The sequence below is a fragment of the Ptiloglossa arizonensis genome, chromosome 4 (assembly GCF_051014685.1).
Source record: "Ptiloglossa arizonensis isolate GNS036 chromosome 4, iyPtiAriz1_principal, whole genome shotgun sequence".
Classification (NCBI taxonomy): domain Eukaryota; kingdom Metazoa; phylum Arthropoda; class Insecta; order Hymenoptera; family Colletidae; genus Ptiloglossa; species Ptiloglossa arizonensis.
Window position 1 is genome coordinate 20,080,927 of NC_135051.1, and position 14,203 is coordinate 20,095,129.

Sequence of the window (14,203 nt, forward strand, 5' to 3'; positions counted from 1 at the left end):
TGAAGTCCTGCAGACTGCGTTAAAAGTGTCATCGCGATGGACAAATTGTAATTACACCTCATATGGTACGTAAAAACGTGAAATACTAGGAGGTTGTTATTCAACGTTAACGAAGCTTATCTCTAAACCGGAGTGAATTGAAAAACTCCAAAAATGAGAAAATGGTGGTATTTTGAAAATGTGAAGTAAGTTTCGGTACAAGTTTCCAAACTTATTTTGTTTCATTACTGACAAATTTTCAACGATATTGAATTAAGCGTAGTTCGTACGAAAGTCGAATGTGTGTTTTTCATGCGAGAAAAATTTCACGTCGATCGATCATCGAGATATCTTTCCTACGGTGAGATTTCGCTACGCGTCGTTCCGATCAATGATCCATATCTTTCTCGATTTTTGTAATTACGAACGGTTACGTGGAACGTGTACCTTGAGAAAATACGGAGAAAAGGTTGGTTGTTTTTTCTTGTGGAACGCGAGGAACCCTCTGTGGAATCGCCTTTCACGTGTTTGTTACGTAAAACGGGAAAGGAGGAAAATCGAACCGATCGAACGCGAGAATCGGATGGCTCGCGAAACCGAGAGTGAACCCGTTGCTAATAACACGTTCGTCGACTCGAGAAAGCGGGCTAATCGGCTCGTGGAGGCATTTAACAGGAGAAATAATTTCGTGGTATCGAGCGTACCGTGTCGTAGGTCAGACACGCTCGATCGCGTAGACGCGCACCGATCGTGCAGCGTTTACAGGTCTTTTCAATTTACGATATCGGGCCAACATCCACGCGGCGAAGTCTCGAAATTAATTCCCCGCGGTGTGTTATTAGACTAATATCGCGTCGTGACCAGTCACCGTGTTTGGCAATCCCGAAGCTAATGAAACAGGTGCAATTTATTCCTTGGGTAGTTACGATCTTAGTTGCACAAATTGTATCCGACTCGTACCCGGGAAAATTTACTTATTTTCTGCTCCGTTCGAAATTTCTTATTCCACATTTCTTGTTTGTTTTTTTTTTTTTTTTTTTTGACATTAAAATCACTGTTATTATTTCACTATTATTTCGATATCACATTTCTTACGTTCCGTGGAATCGCGTGGGAAAATAATGGAATAAATTTATATCTCTCTGTTCTGTAGTTCGAAACTTTGGAATACCAATTGTCGGATAACAATCATTGATTTAGAATATGGAACGTGTGAATTTCGATTTGTGGCTATTTCACAAGTTTCATTGACATTTTTCATTATATACACAATTGACTGCTTTTTGAAATCTACTTGTGTACGAGACACATGGCTCGAAGTTTGTTGTAATACCCATGTCTGATTATTGTATACGTAAAAAGTTCAAATTACGAGCACTATGGATCAAAAATTGACAAGACATTTCGAGTGACAAAATGGGACAAACGTCTTTCGATTTTCGGATAAAAGTCACAATACAAATGGCAGAAACGAATATTTCACAATTAACGATCATTTCACAATTAACGAACATTTCACAATTAACGAATATTTCACAATTAACGAATACGAAAAGGAGAGAGGTAAATTTTTCCCATTTCTACCAAAAATCGACAAAATGTTTCACACCGTTCCCGCGCAACAATCCCTAGAAAATAAGAACAGAGTCGATGAACACTGTGTAAATTATAAATATACTACAGCAACGTGTAACATTCGCTCCGATGGTCTTTCCCATGAAAGTTTCATTCGTAAGGGGCGTGCACGAGACGGGCAAGTGTAATTCTTTCGAAGGGGCGCGCGAATTATTGAGAAACCGACTGGATCGCGCTTCTTTCTCGAAGGTTTTCGTTCGCAAGGCGGGCTGTCGGTGGTTTACGGGCTGAAAAAAAATTCGTCGCTCCAGTTTTCCTCGGTGCTTTCTCGAAAGAAGCTCGTTAACGGGGAAGCACGGCCGATGCGCGATTTAACGGAGTGTGAATTCCCGATTAGAGATACGAACGGTCGCGTTTCCACGCGCCATGCTGGATCTACGCTGCTCGTGTAATCGAGATTAGAATCGATCGAGGAGTGTATAAAGCTGAGAAGGCGTTGTTCGATTATTCGTACACTCGATTCACTTATCGAATACTTACAAGTAGATTTGGAAACTTTCCCCTCTCTTTTGTTTTTTTTTTTTTTAAATTAATTTATTCAGTGTCAGCTTAACTCGATGGCCATCACTGTGATTTATATTGTTAGTGTCGAATTTAAATTTTGTACAGAATCGATAAATGAATAATTATATGTAATTATCTATGTATATTCTATATCTCGTATTTAGAAATTCATCGTTATTATATTAGTGTTTTATTTAAAATCGATCAAGGAGCTTATAAAGCGGAGAAGTACACTCGACACGCTTATCGAATACTTAGAAGTAGATTTGGAAATGTTCCCCTCTCTTTTGTTTTTTTTTTAAATTAATTTATTCAGTGTCAGCTTAACTCGATGGCCATCACTGTGATTTATATTGTTAGTGTCGAATTTAAATTTTGTACAGAATCGATAAATGAATAATTATATGTAATTATCTATCTATATTCTATATTTCACATTTGGAAATTTATTATACTAATTTTTATCTATATACTCCATTGAATATCTTCTATCACTATTCACAATTGAATAGTAATTGTGTTATTAATATCCACAATTTTTACGATAGATATTTTAAGTTTGAGAATTCTGACCCCTAGTATGAAGTAACTGTGATCATTCACAATTATCGAAATATCGTCTTACGATATTTGCCAAACAGATCGAAGGACCGTAAATTTTAAAATCGTTGCATCGAGTCCCTTTATTCTCAAATTATTATTATGTTATTATTTTAAGATTTGCATTGTTTCATTGACCTGTCATCTACGAGGCACCTTGCCTATAAATCTCGGTACTCTCGGTTCTATTGTCTCATTAACCTCACGACGCTTAAAAGGAGCACAGTTCAATCTCTATAAAAACGTTTTATTGTTGCAGCGACAATGGCTACAGCAGGTGTACCGGTGCATCGAGACGATTCTTCTCCTGCAACATCCAGGTGAGTCTATGAAAAATGACGATAATAAACCTCGTAGACATTTTCCGTGATAATTAATCGAAGAAACGAGCCTTCTTTGTTCGCGATCCAATAATCGAGTACGCGTGACAGTTCGACGTTCTGTCAAACTATAATACAATAGTCTACGATTCGTGATCGATTTTCGTTTTCTACGTAGAGGATGAGAACTGCCGAAAATTCAACCATGGCAACGACCACGCCGCACACGCGAATCGAATACGTAGCAGAACTTGATTAATTGTCGTATAACAGTGGGTGATTTATGCGATTTGCTTTAATAGATCGAACAGTTTGACAGTCTATCAAGAGGCTTCGAGCCATCGACGCGTGACGCGAGCTCTAATTATTCGCATCTGCACGTGTACTCGAATCAACGAATCGAATTGGTTAGCTATAACCCCACTGATCCATTTTACATTTTCTTTGATCGGTATTCCCTGCAAAGGAGGTTTCTTCTCGTTTTAAACGAACGTGCTTCTATCTGGAGTTCCAGAGAAAATATTTTTCGATTTTATTTAATATTAGTAGTCACGAGAGACACTTTTTCCTGTGGTTTAATAAGTCGATTAAGACATTCAGAATGTTAACTCATAAATTGCAAAATGCAACTCGATTTGGGTATTTTTCAAATTTAAAAAAAAATTGAACAGGCAATCAGAGGTATTAGCAATTGTACGACACTCGTGTTAGGTAAAATTAAAATATGAATAAATTTTAAGCGATTGAATTAAAAATATATTTAGCGTTGTTAATGCAAAAAGGGTAGTTCTCTTTGTTTGTACGTCGAAGCTAAATCAATTTTAAACAATTGTATAAAATTCTAAGGATTTATTTTAACTTCTGAGCCAGATTACAAGAACGATGTTGATGTAGGATTGGGGAAACATTAAGGGATGTTTGTTCAAAAAATATTCAACCCCTTTCGTGTTCACGTATGGTTGCGTATGTCGTATGACCGTGAGATTGTTTTCTTTACTCAGTTTCGGGATAATAAAATACAGATATCGTCTATGTGCAATAGAATCTCGATAACAGTAGGGAAAATGGGACTGAAAATTGTTGCAGGTATTTCGATTACTACAAAGATTTAAATAATCCATCCAATGAGATGCACTCATCGAGTATACCTCCTCTATGGTGCTATGTGTTCCTCCATCTCCGATTTCATTCATTGTTATGTCATCATCCCCTCCAATGATCGACACAATGCAACAAACGAGGTTTCCAATCGATCCAAGTATCATTTATCGAGGTTTTAAATTCGATATAAGTTCACGAAAGTATAACACTCTCGAATGGACAAAAATCGCGAACAAATATTCCCTGTTGATCTTTGCAAATAATTCGGGGATGAAATTAAGTACTTTTAACATTGCAACCAGTTTTAAATTATTCAAGTTTCCTTTTGCATCGATCAATTTTTGCAAAGTCTTCGTATATCGAAGTTCCTAAATTCCAAAGTAGACATAGGTACAAGTAAATAATTCAGAGATAAAATCAAGTACTTTAAAAATTACAACCAATTTCAATTTACAAATTAACTTTCGCGAAGTTTTTCACATATCAAAGTTAATTCACTTAATAAATATAACAAAATCATTCGTGAACGAGATCGCGTACTTTCAAAATTGCAACTAATTACAAAGTGTCCAACTATTTTTCCACATAAAAGAATTTTTCTAAATTTCCCCTTGTATCGAATTTCTCAAATCTCGAAACATTGTACAATTTCATGAAATCCCAAACGTTTCACAAATTGTGAAACATTGTACAATCTCCAGAAATCCCAAACGTTTACAAAGGGTTGAACACGAAGGGTTGCAGCATCACGAATGCGTAATAATATTTTTCCACGAAATCTCTCGAGCAGCTGTCGAAACGAAATACCGGCCAGCTGCCGCTTCTTAAGCGTTCTTTGTAATCGTTTAAACATTGTTTCTGATCGTGGATAAAGGGTCGTCGGAGTCTCGCTGACACGAATTTACGTTCCACCATGCTCGTCCCTAACCTTTGAGTATGTCGGTCAACTTCCCGCGAAACGGTCCGATGGTCTTTAATAAAATGATTTATATCATTATTTAATTCAGTTCGTTAAATGTCAAACGGAGCTTGGATGAACTCTGAACCGCGAGACTCTCGAGGATGCCTATCGTTTACGTGTGGCCCACTGAAAGAACTTTTGTTTCTTTATCGGACGTCTTCTCGTCCACCAACTCCTTCCGCGACCCCCCACCCACCCCCACCCCCATCCACCGCCGCCTCTTCAGCCCCCGATCGATCCGACATTACTCTTCGCGCAGCGTCGAGTCCCGTCAAACTTTCATTTAAAACCACTTAATCAACGCGATGCTGGTAATCTCGTTCCTTTTCTACCGTGGCTCAGGTGATTTTGACAAATTGATTCCATGATCGATTAATCCCGCGATCGCCGCGACTACGATATATAAGTTCCTCGACGGACAAAAACGGCTTCTCGATTCTTTCGCGCGCGAATTAAATACAGGAGAGAAACGTCGCGATCTCGAGAGATCACTGGATCTCTGCGAGACTTTGAATCGTGTCGAAGAAACGTTTTAACGAGGTGTCTTTTACACGTTTTATGGAGTACGATACGCGTAATTGAATCGGGTCGATGTCCAAGTACGAAATTAGCTGTTTTCGAGTATTTTTGAAAATGGAGCAGTCTCTCGATTGTGTCGTATAAGAGAGGTCGAATAATTGAGGGATTTTTTTGAAGTTTAAGTTGAAAATTAATTATTTTCTAATATTTTTGAAAGTACTCTCGATTATAATAAGTATAATAGGGGTGGAGGATTGGTTGGATCATCGAGGTGGTTGAGTAATTGGAGTATTGTTTAAATGAATGATTGAGGGATTTTTTTGAAGTCCAAGTTCAAAATTAACTAAATTTTCTAATATTTTTGAAAGTACTCTCGATTATTACATACAATAGGGGTGAAGGATTGGTTGGATCATCGAGGTGGTTAAATAATTTGAGTATTGTTCAAAGTTCAAAATTATCTATTTTCTAATATTTTTGAAAGTATATTTTTTTCGATTTTCCATGCAATAGGGGTGAAAAGTTGGTTGGATAATCAGTGGATTGTTTTTCCTCGAGAAAACTGATAGTTATATATAAATACATACGTTTGGATATTATTTATCTTTTCTAGGGTATGACACATGTTTTATTTAATTTAGATTTATCGTATCAGAGGCATCGTTTCCGAGAAAAATACGTTTGAAGATCAATCGAGAGCTGCATCCATGCTTTTAATGATTGATGTTATTTGTTAATGCAATTACATTAATGGCACGCGATAAAATGTCAGAGATTGTTTACTATCGATACTTAACTACCTATTAATGCGTTTGTAAGGTGCAGGGGAGACACTTTAAACGTCTTAAAGGTTCAAGATAGACATTAGTTAGTACCTCGAATGATTTTCAAATGTATTTTTCTTTTTCGTTATTCTTGACGATCTATTCCGAGCCATAAAATATTTCTGACCTCGTTTGTACCATGAATTACGTACCTCTATATATAGATAAAGAAATTGATTATTTCCATTGGCGTAAAATTTTAGGTTGCTGCATAAGTTCGTCCTCTGCGTCGATCGCATAAACAGACCGTCAGTGTTTTTGTTAAAGAAGTATAACACAACTTCTCACATAGATGAGAAACTGTAGTAGCTAATGATGGAAAATGTATAGTTCAAGGTAAACACGAGTTGTTTTCAAACATCGAATCTGCAGAAGACGTACGCCAGTGTTCAGAAACCTATATAAGAATCTGATGTAACGATTATTATTTGTATTGTTATGGTACGTGTCTTCAAAGAATGCAGTTTTCTTTTTCGAATTCTACGATTCAATCTCGCTCAAGTGGCAAGCTTTGCTCAGTCGATTTATTTTCGTAAGGTTCTTTTACATCGAACTTGATGTAACTTGAAACAAGTATTCCAAACTCGAAACAAATATTTATGGTCGTAATTGTGCTCCTAGAGGTCTGCAATAGAATCCTGAAAGCATAGTGTCTTTTCGGTAACAATTTTTTTAACATTTTATATATTTCATACTCAAGTAGTGATCTTCGATTCTTATAGAATCCTCGAATTGATCTAATTTTTGTCCGAAAATCGAATAATAAATTCCATGCTCGAAAATGTCAAATTTTCATTCAATCGTTAAATATTTGATCTAATCCTTCTTCAATAATTAGATAATAATTTCCACGATCGAAACGATCAAATTCTAACTTATCCATTAAAAGAGCAATTTTGATTCGAAAAGTAAATAATAAATTCCATATCCAAAAGTGTCAATTATTGACATATCTATTAAAAGAACAATAATCTCCAACTTTTATCGTCAGATTGGTCTATTTTTCGTTCGATAATTAAACAACGAATTCCATACCCAAAAGGGTTAAATTTTGACACGTTTATTAAAACAATAATCTCCAATTTTTATCGTCAGAGTGGTCTATTTTTCGTTCGATAATTAAACAACAAATTCCATATCCAAAAGGGTCAATTTGGACATATCTATTAAAAGAACAATAATCTCCAATTTTTATCGTCAGATTGGTCTATTTTTCGTTCGATAATTAAACCACGAATACCCTGCCCAAAAGTGTTCAATTTCCTCCGGGATAGAAAAATCGTAACAAACGAAGAGGGGCGGTGAAACGCGCGGGGGGTTCCCGTCGACGACACATTTAAACCCGATAGGACGACTCCCCAGGAATAAAGTGGAGTCGTCGATTAATAATCGGACGAAACAAAGGGTTAAACGGCCCCTGACAAGCAACCTGTTCCTGGAACCGTGCCCGTCGTTGTGTTCGAGGCGGATGGAGTTTACGAGGTCACCGGGACGCCGTAAAATCACGTGTCCAGGTAGATATAGGTAACGGAGCGATGATATTCGCGGTCCCTTCGTTGATCGACACCCGTTGACCCCCTTTGATATACAACGCTGGATTAAAAGTTTACAACGACGCAGTAAAGATCGTCTCCCGCGGGCCACCACTAAATCTTGCTCGAGGATGCTCGAGGGTGTGCTACGGAACAACGTCGGAGTTAAAACCGCGGGATCTCGAGGTGGCAATCGTAAACACGCGCGACTTATACAGGATCGTTCAAAAACGGTGTGATTTTTATAAGAATTTTTTTTTCACTCCATGTTCCATGGATTTTGAAAAGTTAAGATTTGATGATGGACGAGTCGTGTAATAAACTGTGGAAATTTTTGATTACCTTTCTGGAGATCGTGGGGAGGGGGTGTAGTTTTTTGAAAAATGTAGATAGGCTTTCGAAGTAGATTGTGGTGCACTATGGTGACCATCTCGTTTCGATTATTTCAGATCTTTATTATTCTGAAACAGAGATTTCTCTTCTAAAATAATTCAAAAATGTACTATTTACTTCAACTTTTTACTTAATACATCCTTTTATTCAGTTTTGAATGTTGATAAATTCAGGGGTTAATTTCTTCTCTGAAGACGAAAGAAAATTATACACAGCAGAGCAGTGTTTTCTGATCTGTGCAACGTTTGATATTTTTGGTCATTTTTGTTAAATGATTGAGTAACTTTTTCTCAGCACTTGACTTAATTATATTTGGTACAGTTGTTTATTTCGTAGTCAACGAAAACATGTGTGAGGGTTAACCCTCTCTATAAGGTTAGGTCGGTCACTTATCAGTGTTATTGTGTCGACTTCTCTCCCAAACTTGTATCGACACCACTTTTGAAGCACCCTGTATATTCATCACGGAAGGTCGTCATCTGCAGGGCTCAACAGAGCTTCTTTTCTAACAGTGGTACATTAGGTGCACAGTGGACGTCATTCTGTAATTTTACTACTGTTCTTAACTGCTTTATTCACCGAAGGGACTCGTTGTTACACCTAACCACATTACACAGTCTTTAAAATAATAAAACGATCTCGCCACTTCGACACTTATCGATCTCTCGACTACGAAAAATAATTCGCATTATTGTCGTAAATTGCCCAAATAATTTCCAGCACGGTACTTCGTCCATTTTTCGGGAAAACACTTCTCAATATTCACACACACGCGTACATTGCATATTTATAATACATTTCTTCCAAAATGGAGAGAAAAAAATACGAACCATCGTACTTAGGCGTCCTGTTCGCTCGTTCCCATAAATTCGTATACCGCAGTTAAAGGCTCGAGGTACACGGTGCACAAAAAAATTCCCAACATTCTACTGGTTCAAGGTATTTAATAAAAATTGTAACCCTATCGATATTACACTGTACTCCTTTCATCCCTGAAATTCCTTCCATTCCCTCGAATAGTTCGGAAACTCGATCCCTTAATTGATCGATACGATTGTACTTCGAGCCCCTCTCTCTCTCTCTCTCTCTCTCTCTCTCTCTACTCTTTGTTAAAACGATTATTTCGATGTTAGGGGAAAAAAGAAAAAAGAAAGAAAAAAATGAACCGTTCCAGGTGCTCCGTTCGATATTAAAAATTAATTTACGTTGCTCACGGTCCACGGGATTCTTTCTTCCACCCCCTGCCATAATTGAAGCTAGGTCGCATCAATTTTCGCCCGTACACCGGCTCTATCAGTCGAACCAACCCCACCACCCCCTCCCACGGGCGTTAATTTAATTTTCCCGAGTCACGAACATTCGATCTAGCCCACGTAGAACGTAGAACTGCTCCCCGAACAGAACCACTTCCTTCAGCCCCCGCTATTTCTTCATAAGAGACCCGGGTACCGGTGAAAATGTATTTCTGAAAGTCACGTAGTCGCCATAAAATTATTTCCGCCATATCCCGTGGCTCGCGGCACATCGAATCACTTTTCTGGTAAATCGTACCGGTTAAATAATTCCATCGGCTTCGACACGTCTTCGCGATCGCTTCTCCTCGCGTTGCCGCGTAGCCTCGATTAGGAATCGCGAAGGGAAACATCGAGAACTTGATATCGATCTATCAGGGTGCAAGTTTCAACGAATGTGTAAACGATTGAGCCACGAAGAAAAATAAAGGACAACTTTCGATTTAAAAATCTGGGAATTAAATATTCTGGCAAGGTTGTGTACTGATGCAAGATGAATCGATAGGATTGGATAATAACTGAGGGTTGAATCAAGTTTGAGAAAAATATTTTAGCCAGGTTATCTATCAACAGATAAATCGAATGTGAGGGAGTATTGAACGAAAAAATACCAAGATTTCGATTAAAATTCTAGGAAAGAAATATTTTTACAAGGTTGTGTACTGCTGAAAGATGAATCGATAGGATTGAATAATGACTAAGGGTTGAATCAAGTTTGAGAAAAATATTTTAGCTAGGTTATCTATCAACAGATAAATTATCGAGTAATATGTGAAGAAGTATTGGATGAAAAAATGCCAAGGTTTCGATTAAAATTCTAGGAAAGAAATATTCTGGCACGATCGTGGATCGAAAGAAAATAAATGAACGCGATTGAATAATAAATAACGTGAAAGTATTGAATGGAAGAAAAAATATTTTAGGGAGGTTATGTATCAACAGGTGAATCATTGAATAGCAAGTGAGAGGGTATTGAACGCAAAGAGGAGAGAAGGTTTCAATTAAAATTCTACATAAGAAATATCGTGGCATGATCGTGGATCAAAAGAAGCTGAACCGACGCGAGAGAGATCCGATTGAATAATTAATAACGAGAAAGTATTGGATGGAAGAAGGACCGAGGGTTTAATCAAGTTGAATACCGAGATTAAGAAATATTTCAGCCGTGTTACCTATCAACAGGTGAATCATTGAATAATAAATGAAAAAAGTGTCGAACGCAAGGAGAATTGAAGTTTTTAATCGATTACGATATTAAATAAGTAATATTTCAATAAATTGATCCGTCTCGAGATGCATCGAGACGAAAAATAAATAATAAATAAGAGGAGAGACTATCGCGTGGAAGAAGAGATATTCCAGCAAGGTTATCCTGTTACAAGGTGAACCAACGCGAGAAGTAAATAATAAATAACAAAAAGAAGTATCGTGCAGAAGAAGAAATATTCTAGCGAGGTTATCCATCGAAGGATGAACCAACATGAAGGAGATCCCATTGAATAATAAATAACGAGAAAGTATCGGGGTCAAGAAGGCAACGAAGGTTTAACCAAGTTGGATAATAAAGAAGAAATATTTTAAGAAGTTCTCTGTTATGAGAGAAACGCAAAAAGTGAGAAACTCCACCTGAAAGCCATTCGCGAGCAGGTGGATCGCTTTTCGATATAAAAGTTCGTTACGAGGCGGAAGGACCATCGAAAATCCTGCACAGCTTAGGGGTCCTTTAATGGTCCTCGAACGCAACAATATGGCCGACGCGGGCGATACTGCACCGGTGCACTGTCGGAGATGCTAAAATTTATGAACGGCCGGCCATTATGCGGCATCGACTCGCGAAGTATTAACTTCGTTAAAGCGACGTGCTAAATGAAACGAGCCAGGTTCCTGTTACCTACCCTCGCTCGTAGATATCGATTCCTGATTTGTTTCTTTCCAGAGAAATTGTTTCATAATTTCTCTTCGAATTATGTAAAGTAATATTGGTATCTCACTGTACAATGCAGTCGTTCAAGTCTACGTATAATTATCCAATACGTGGAAAGCCAAAGTATCGATGATTGTTATATTTGAAACGAAGGAGTAACAAAATATTGGTACAACAAATTTTTGCAAACTTTAACTTTCACTATTATATTTAAAACGAAGGATCAACGAATAATTTGTCTAAAATTTTGTACCTGTTAATTTTTTTCTAATTTAAAGACTTAATAGATATTAATATCTCGTCAAAATATTTCAGTCTTCAATTTTCAAACAATTTCAAAATATTGGTACAACAAATTTTTAGAAACTTTAACTTCGATTACTATATTTAAAACGAAGGATTAACGAATAATTTGTCTACAATTTTGTGCCTGTTAATTTTTTTCTAATTCAAGAACTTAATAGATATTAATATCTCCTCAAAGTATTCCAGTCTTTAATTTTCAAACAATGTAATATTGGGATTATCATAAATTCTTGTGTTTTTTTTTTTAATAATATCGTAGACTTGTAGAGCGTGTGTATTGTAAGGAAATAAAAAGATCAGGGTTAAGAGTGATATAGTACCATGAATAATGAGTACCAATGAATAAGTACCTCACGAAAGCCGATTAACACGTCTGACCCAATACGGTTCGAGATTCCTTCGAGGATCGATCTTTCTTTCTCCCTACAATACATTTTCCAATCAACCGTATATACTTTGGCCTTCTACGAGTAATTTAAATTCATTATCCATTGTGAACTTTAAATACTTCAATGTGCTCTATAAAACGTACTCGAATAATACATTTAACCTCTTCGATTTGAAACGAGTATATATGTTCATCCCCATCACGACTTGAAATTTTAACACAACGCATCGAAATTAATTCCTACGACTAATCTCGTTCAATGAATCTTAAATCCACGAATTATCGTCCACTTCAAAATTTGAACAATTTCCTCAAAAGAAAATCGGTTGATCCCAAAAGAATTCAAGGACAATCGCAGAATTCAAGTTCGTCTCCAATGAATCGGAAATTAAAGATATTATTCGTCAACGGAATTATGTACAAGCTGAATGGAGTATACTTGGACTCTTGGAGAACTGTTCAAACGTTCCGCTGTTCTTTTGTAAGAAGAAACGCGGTTGCTTCTACCCGAATGAAACGTAAAAATTATTAATGTCCGGCCAAGGAGCTACGCTAAAACGTTGCTTCTTCTTTCTTCGGTAACGGGCGGAGGAATAAACGTTGCACAACGTTGACAATATAATATTGCGACGCCGTTTGTCAAGATATTCCGCGGGTTGAACGACCGAGTACCGAGCCACTTTAGAATCAAACGAGGCGATCCGTTTCAGCGCGAATTGCACGCCGTTGCAAAAATTCCACCGAACGCGGCTCATTGTTCTCGCCCCTTTGTCTCGAGATTTCGTAATTAGTAACAATGCCCGTCGGCTAAACAGAGATTATTGAACGGTAGAAATCCTCGAGGGAGTTCGGTTTTACCTTCAGGATGAAACTCCTCGACGAATAGCCAGCAGCCGGCTACCAGCGAAATAAACGGGTACCGCAAGGGGCTGAGGAAGACGGATTTCTTTAACGAGGCCGACCGTTAATTACGAGTCACCGTAATTGCGGGAAACTCGGTGTGTATTTACGAACGTTGCCCGTTGATTCCCACATTTTTAGTCGCGACCGTTCTCCTATCATTAGACGGGTCCAGGCTTCAGGGAGATACTCGTGTAAGACGAGATCCTGCTCGAGATGCTGCGTGGACAATGGATAGTGATTTTACTCGATTGGTGAAAATATAGAAGGGTTGTTTGGTGTTGTTTAGGTGTAATTTGAGGGCTGGGTTTGGTAGAGAGGTAAGGTGGAAAATTTTCGTGTTGTGATACTATGGTACTGAGTTTTGGTTTAGAGGTGAGGTAGAAAATTTCTATGCTTTAATACTATAGTAGTGAATTTTTGTTTAGAGGTGAGGTGGAAAATTTTCGTGTAGTAATACTATGATACTGAGTTTTGGTTTAGAGGTGAGGTGGAAAATTTTCGTGTTGTGATACTATGGTACTGAGTTTTGGTTTAGAGGTGCGGTGGAAAATTTCTATGCTTTAATACTATAGTAGTGAATTTTTGTTTAGAGGTGAGGTGGAAAATTTTCGTGTAGTAATACTATGATACTGAGTTTTGGTTTAGAGGTGAGGTGGAAGATATTCGTGTTGTGATACTATGGTACTGAGTTTTGGTTTAGAGGTAAGGTGGAAAATTTTTATGCTTTAATACTGTAGTAGTGAATTTTGGTTTAGAGGTAAGGTGAAAAATTTCTGTGCTTTAATACTATAGTGATGAATTTTGGTTTAGAGGTGAGGTGGAAAATTTTCGTGTTGCAATACTATGGTACGTAGTTTTGATTTAGAGGTGAGGTGGAAAATTTCAATGCTTTAATACTATAGTAGTGAATTTTTGTTTCGAGGTGAGGTGGAAAATTTTCGTGTTATAACACTATAGTACTGAGTTTTGGTTTAATGGTGTGGTGAAAAATTCCCGTGCTTTAATACTATAGTAGCGAGTTT

General features: G+C 37.4%; 1 protein-coding gene across 7 annotated transcripts in view; it reads left to right on the forward strand.

Moving 5' to 3' along the window:
- The window catches only part of Ppn (proteoglycan-like sulfated glycoprotein papilin), a 222,072-nt gene that overhangs the window by 174,084 nt on the left and 33,785 nt on the right, over window positions 1-14,203 (forward strand). For all 7 annotated transcript variants that reach the window (XM_076308996.1, XM_076308994.1, XM_076308997.1 and 4 more), the window contains exon 4: window positions 2,978-3,038. In XM_076308996.1, the coding sequence (XP_076165111.1) occupies window positions 2,978-3,038 (61 nt within the window). The remainder of the gene's footprint in view (window positions 1-2,977; window positions 3,039-14,203) is intronic.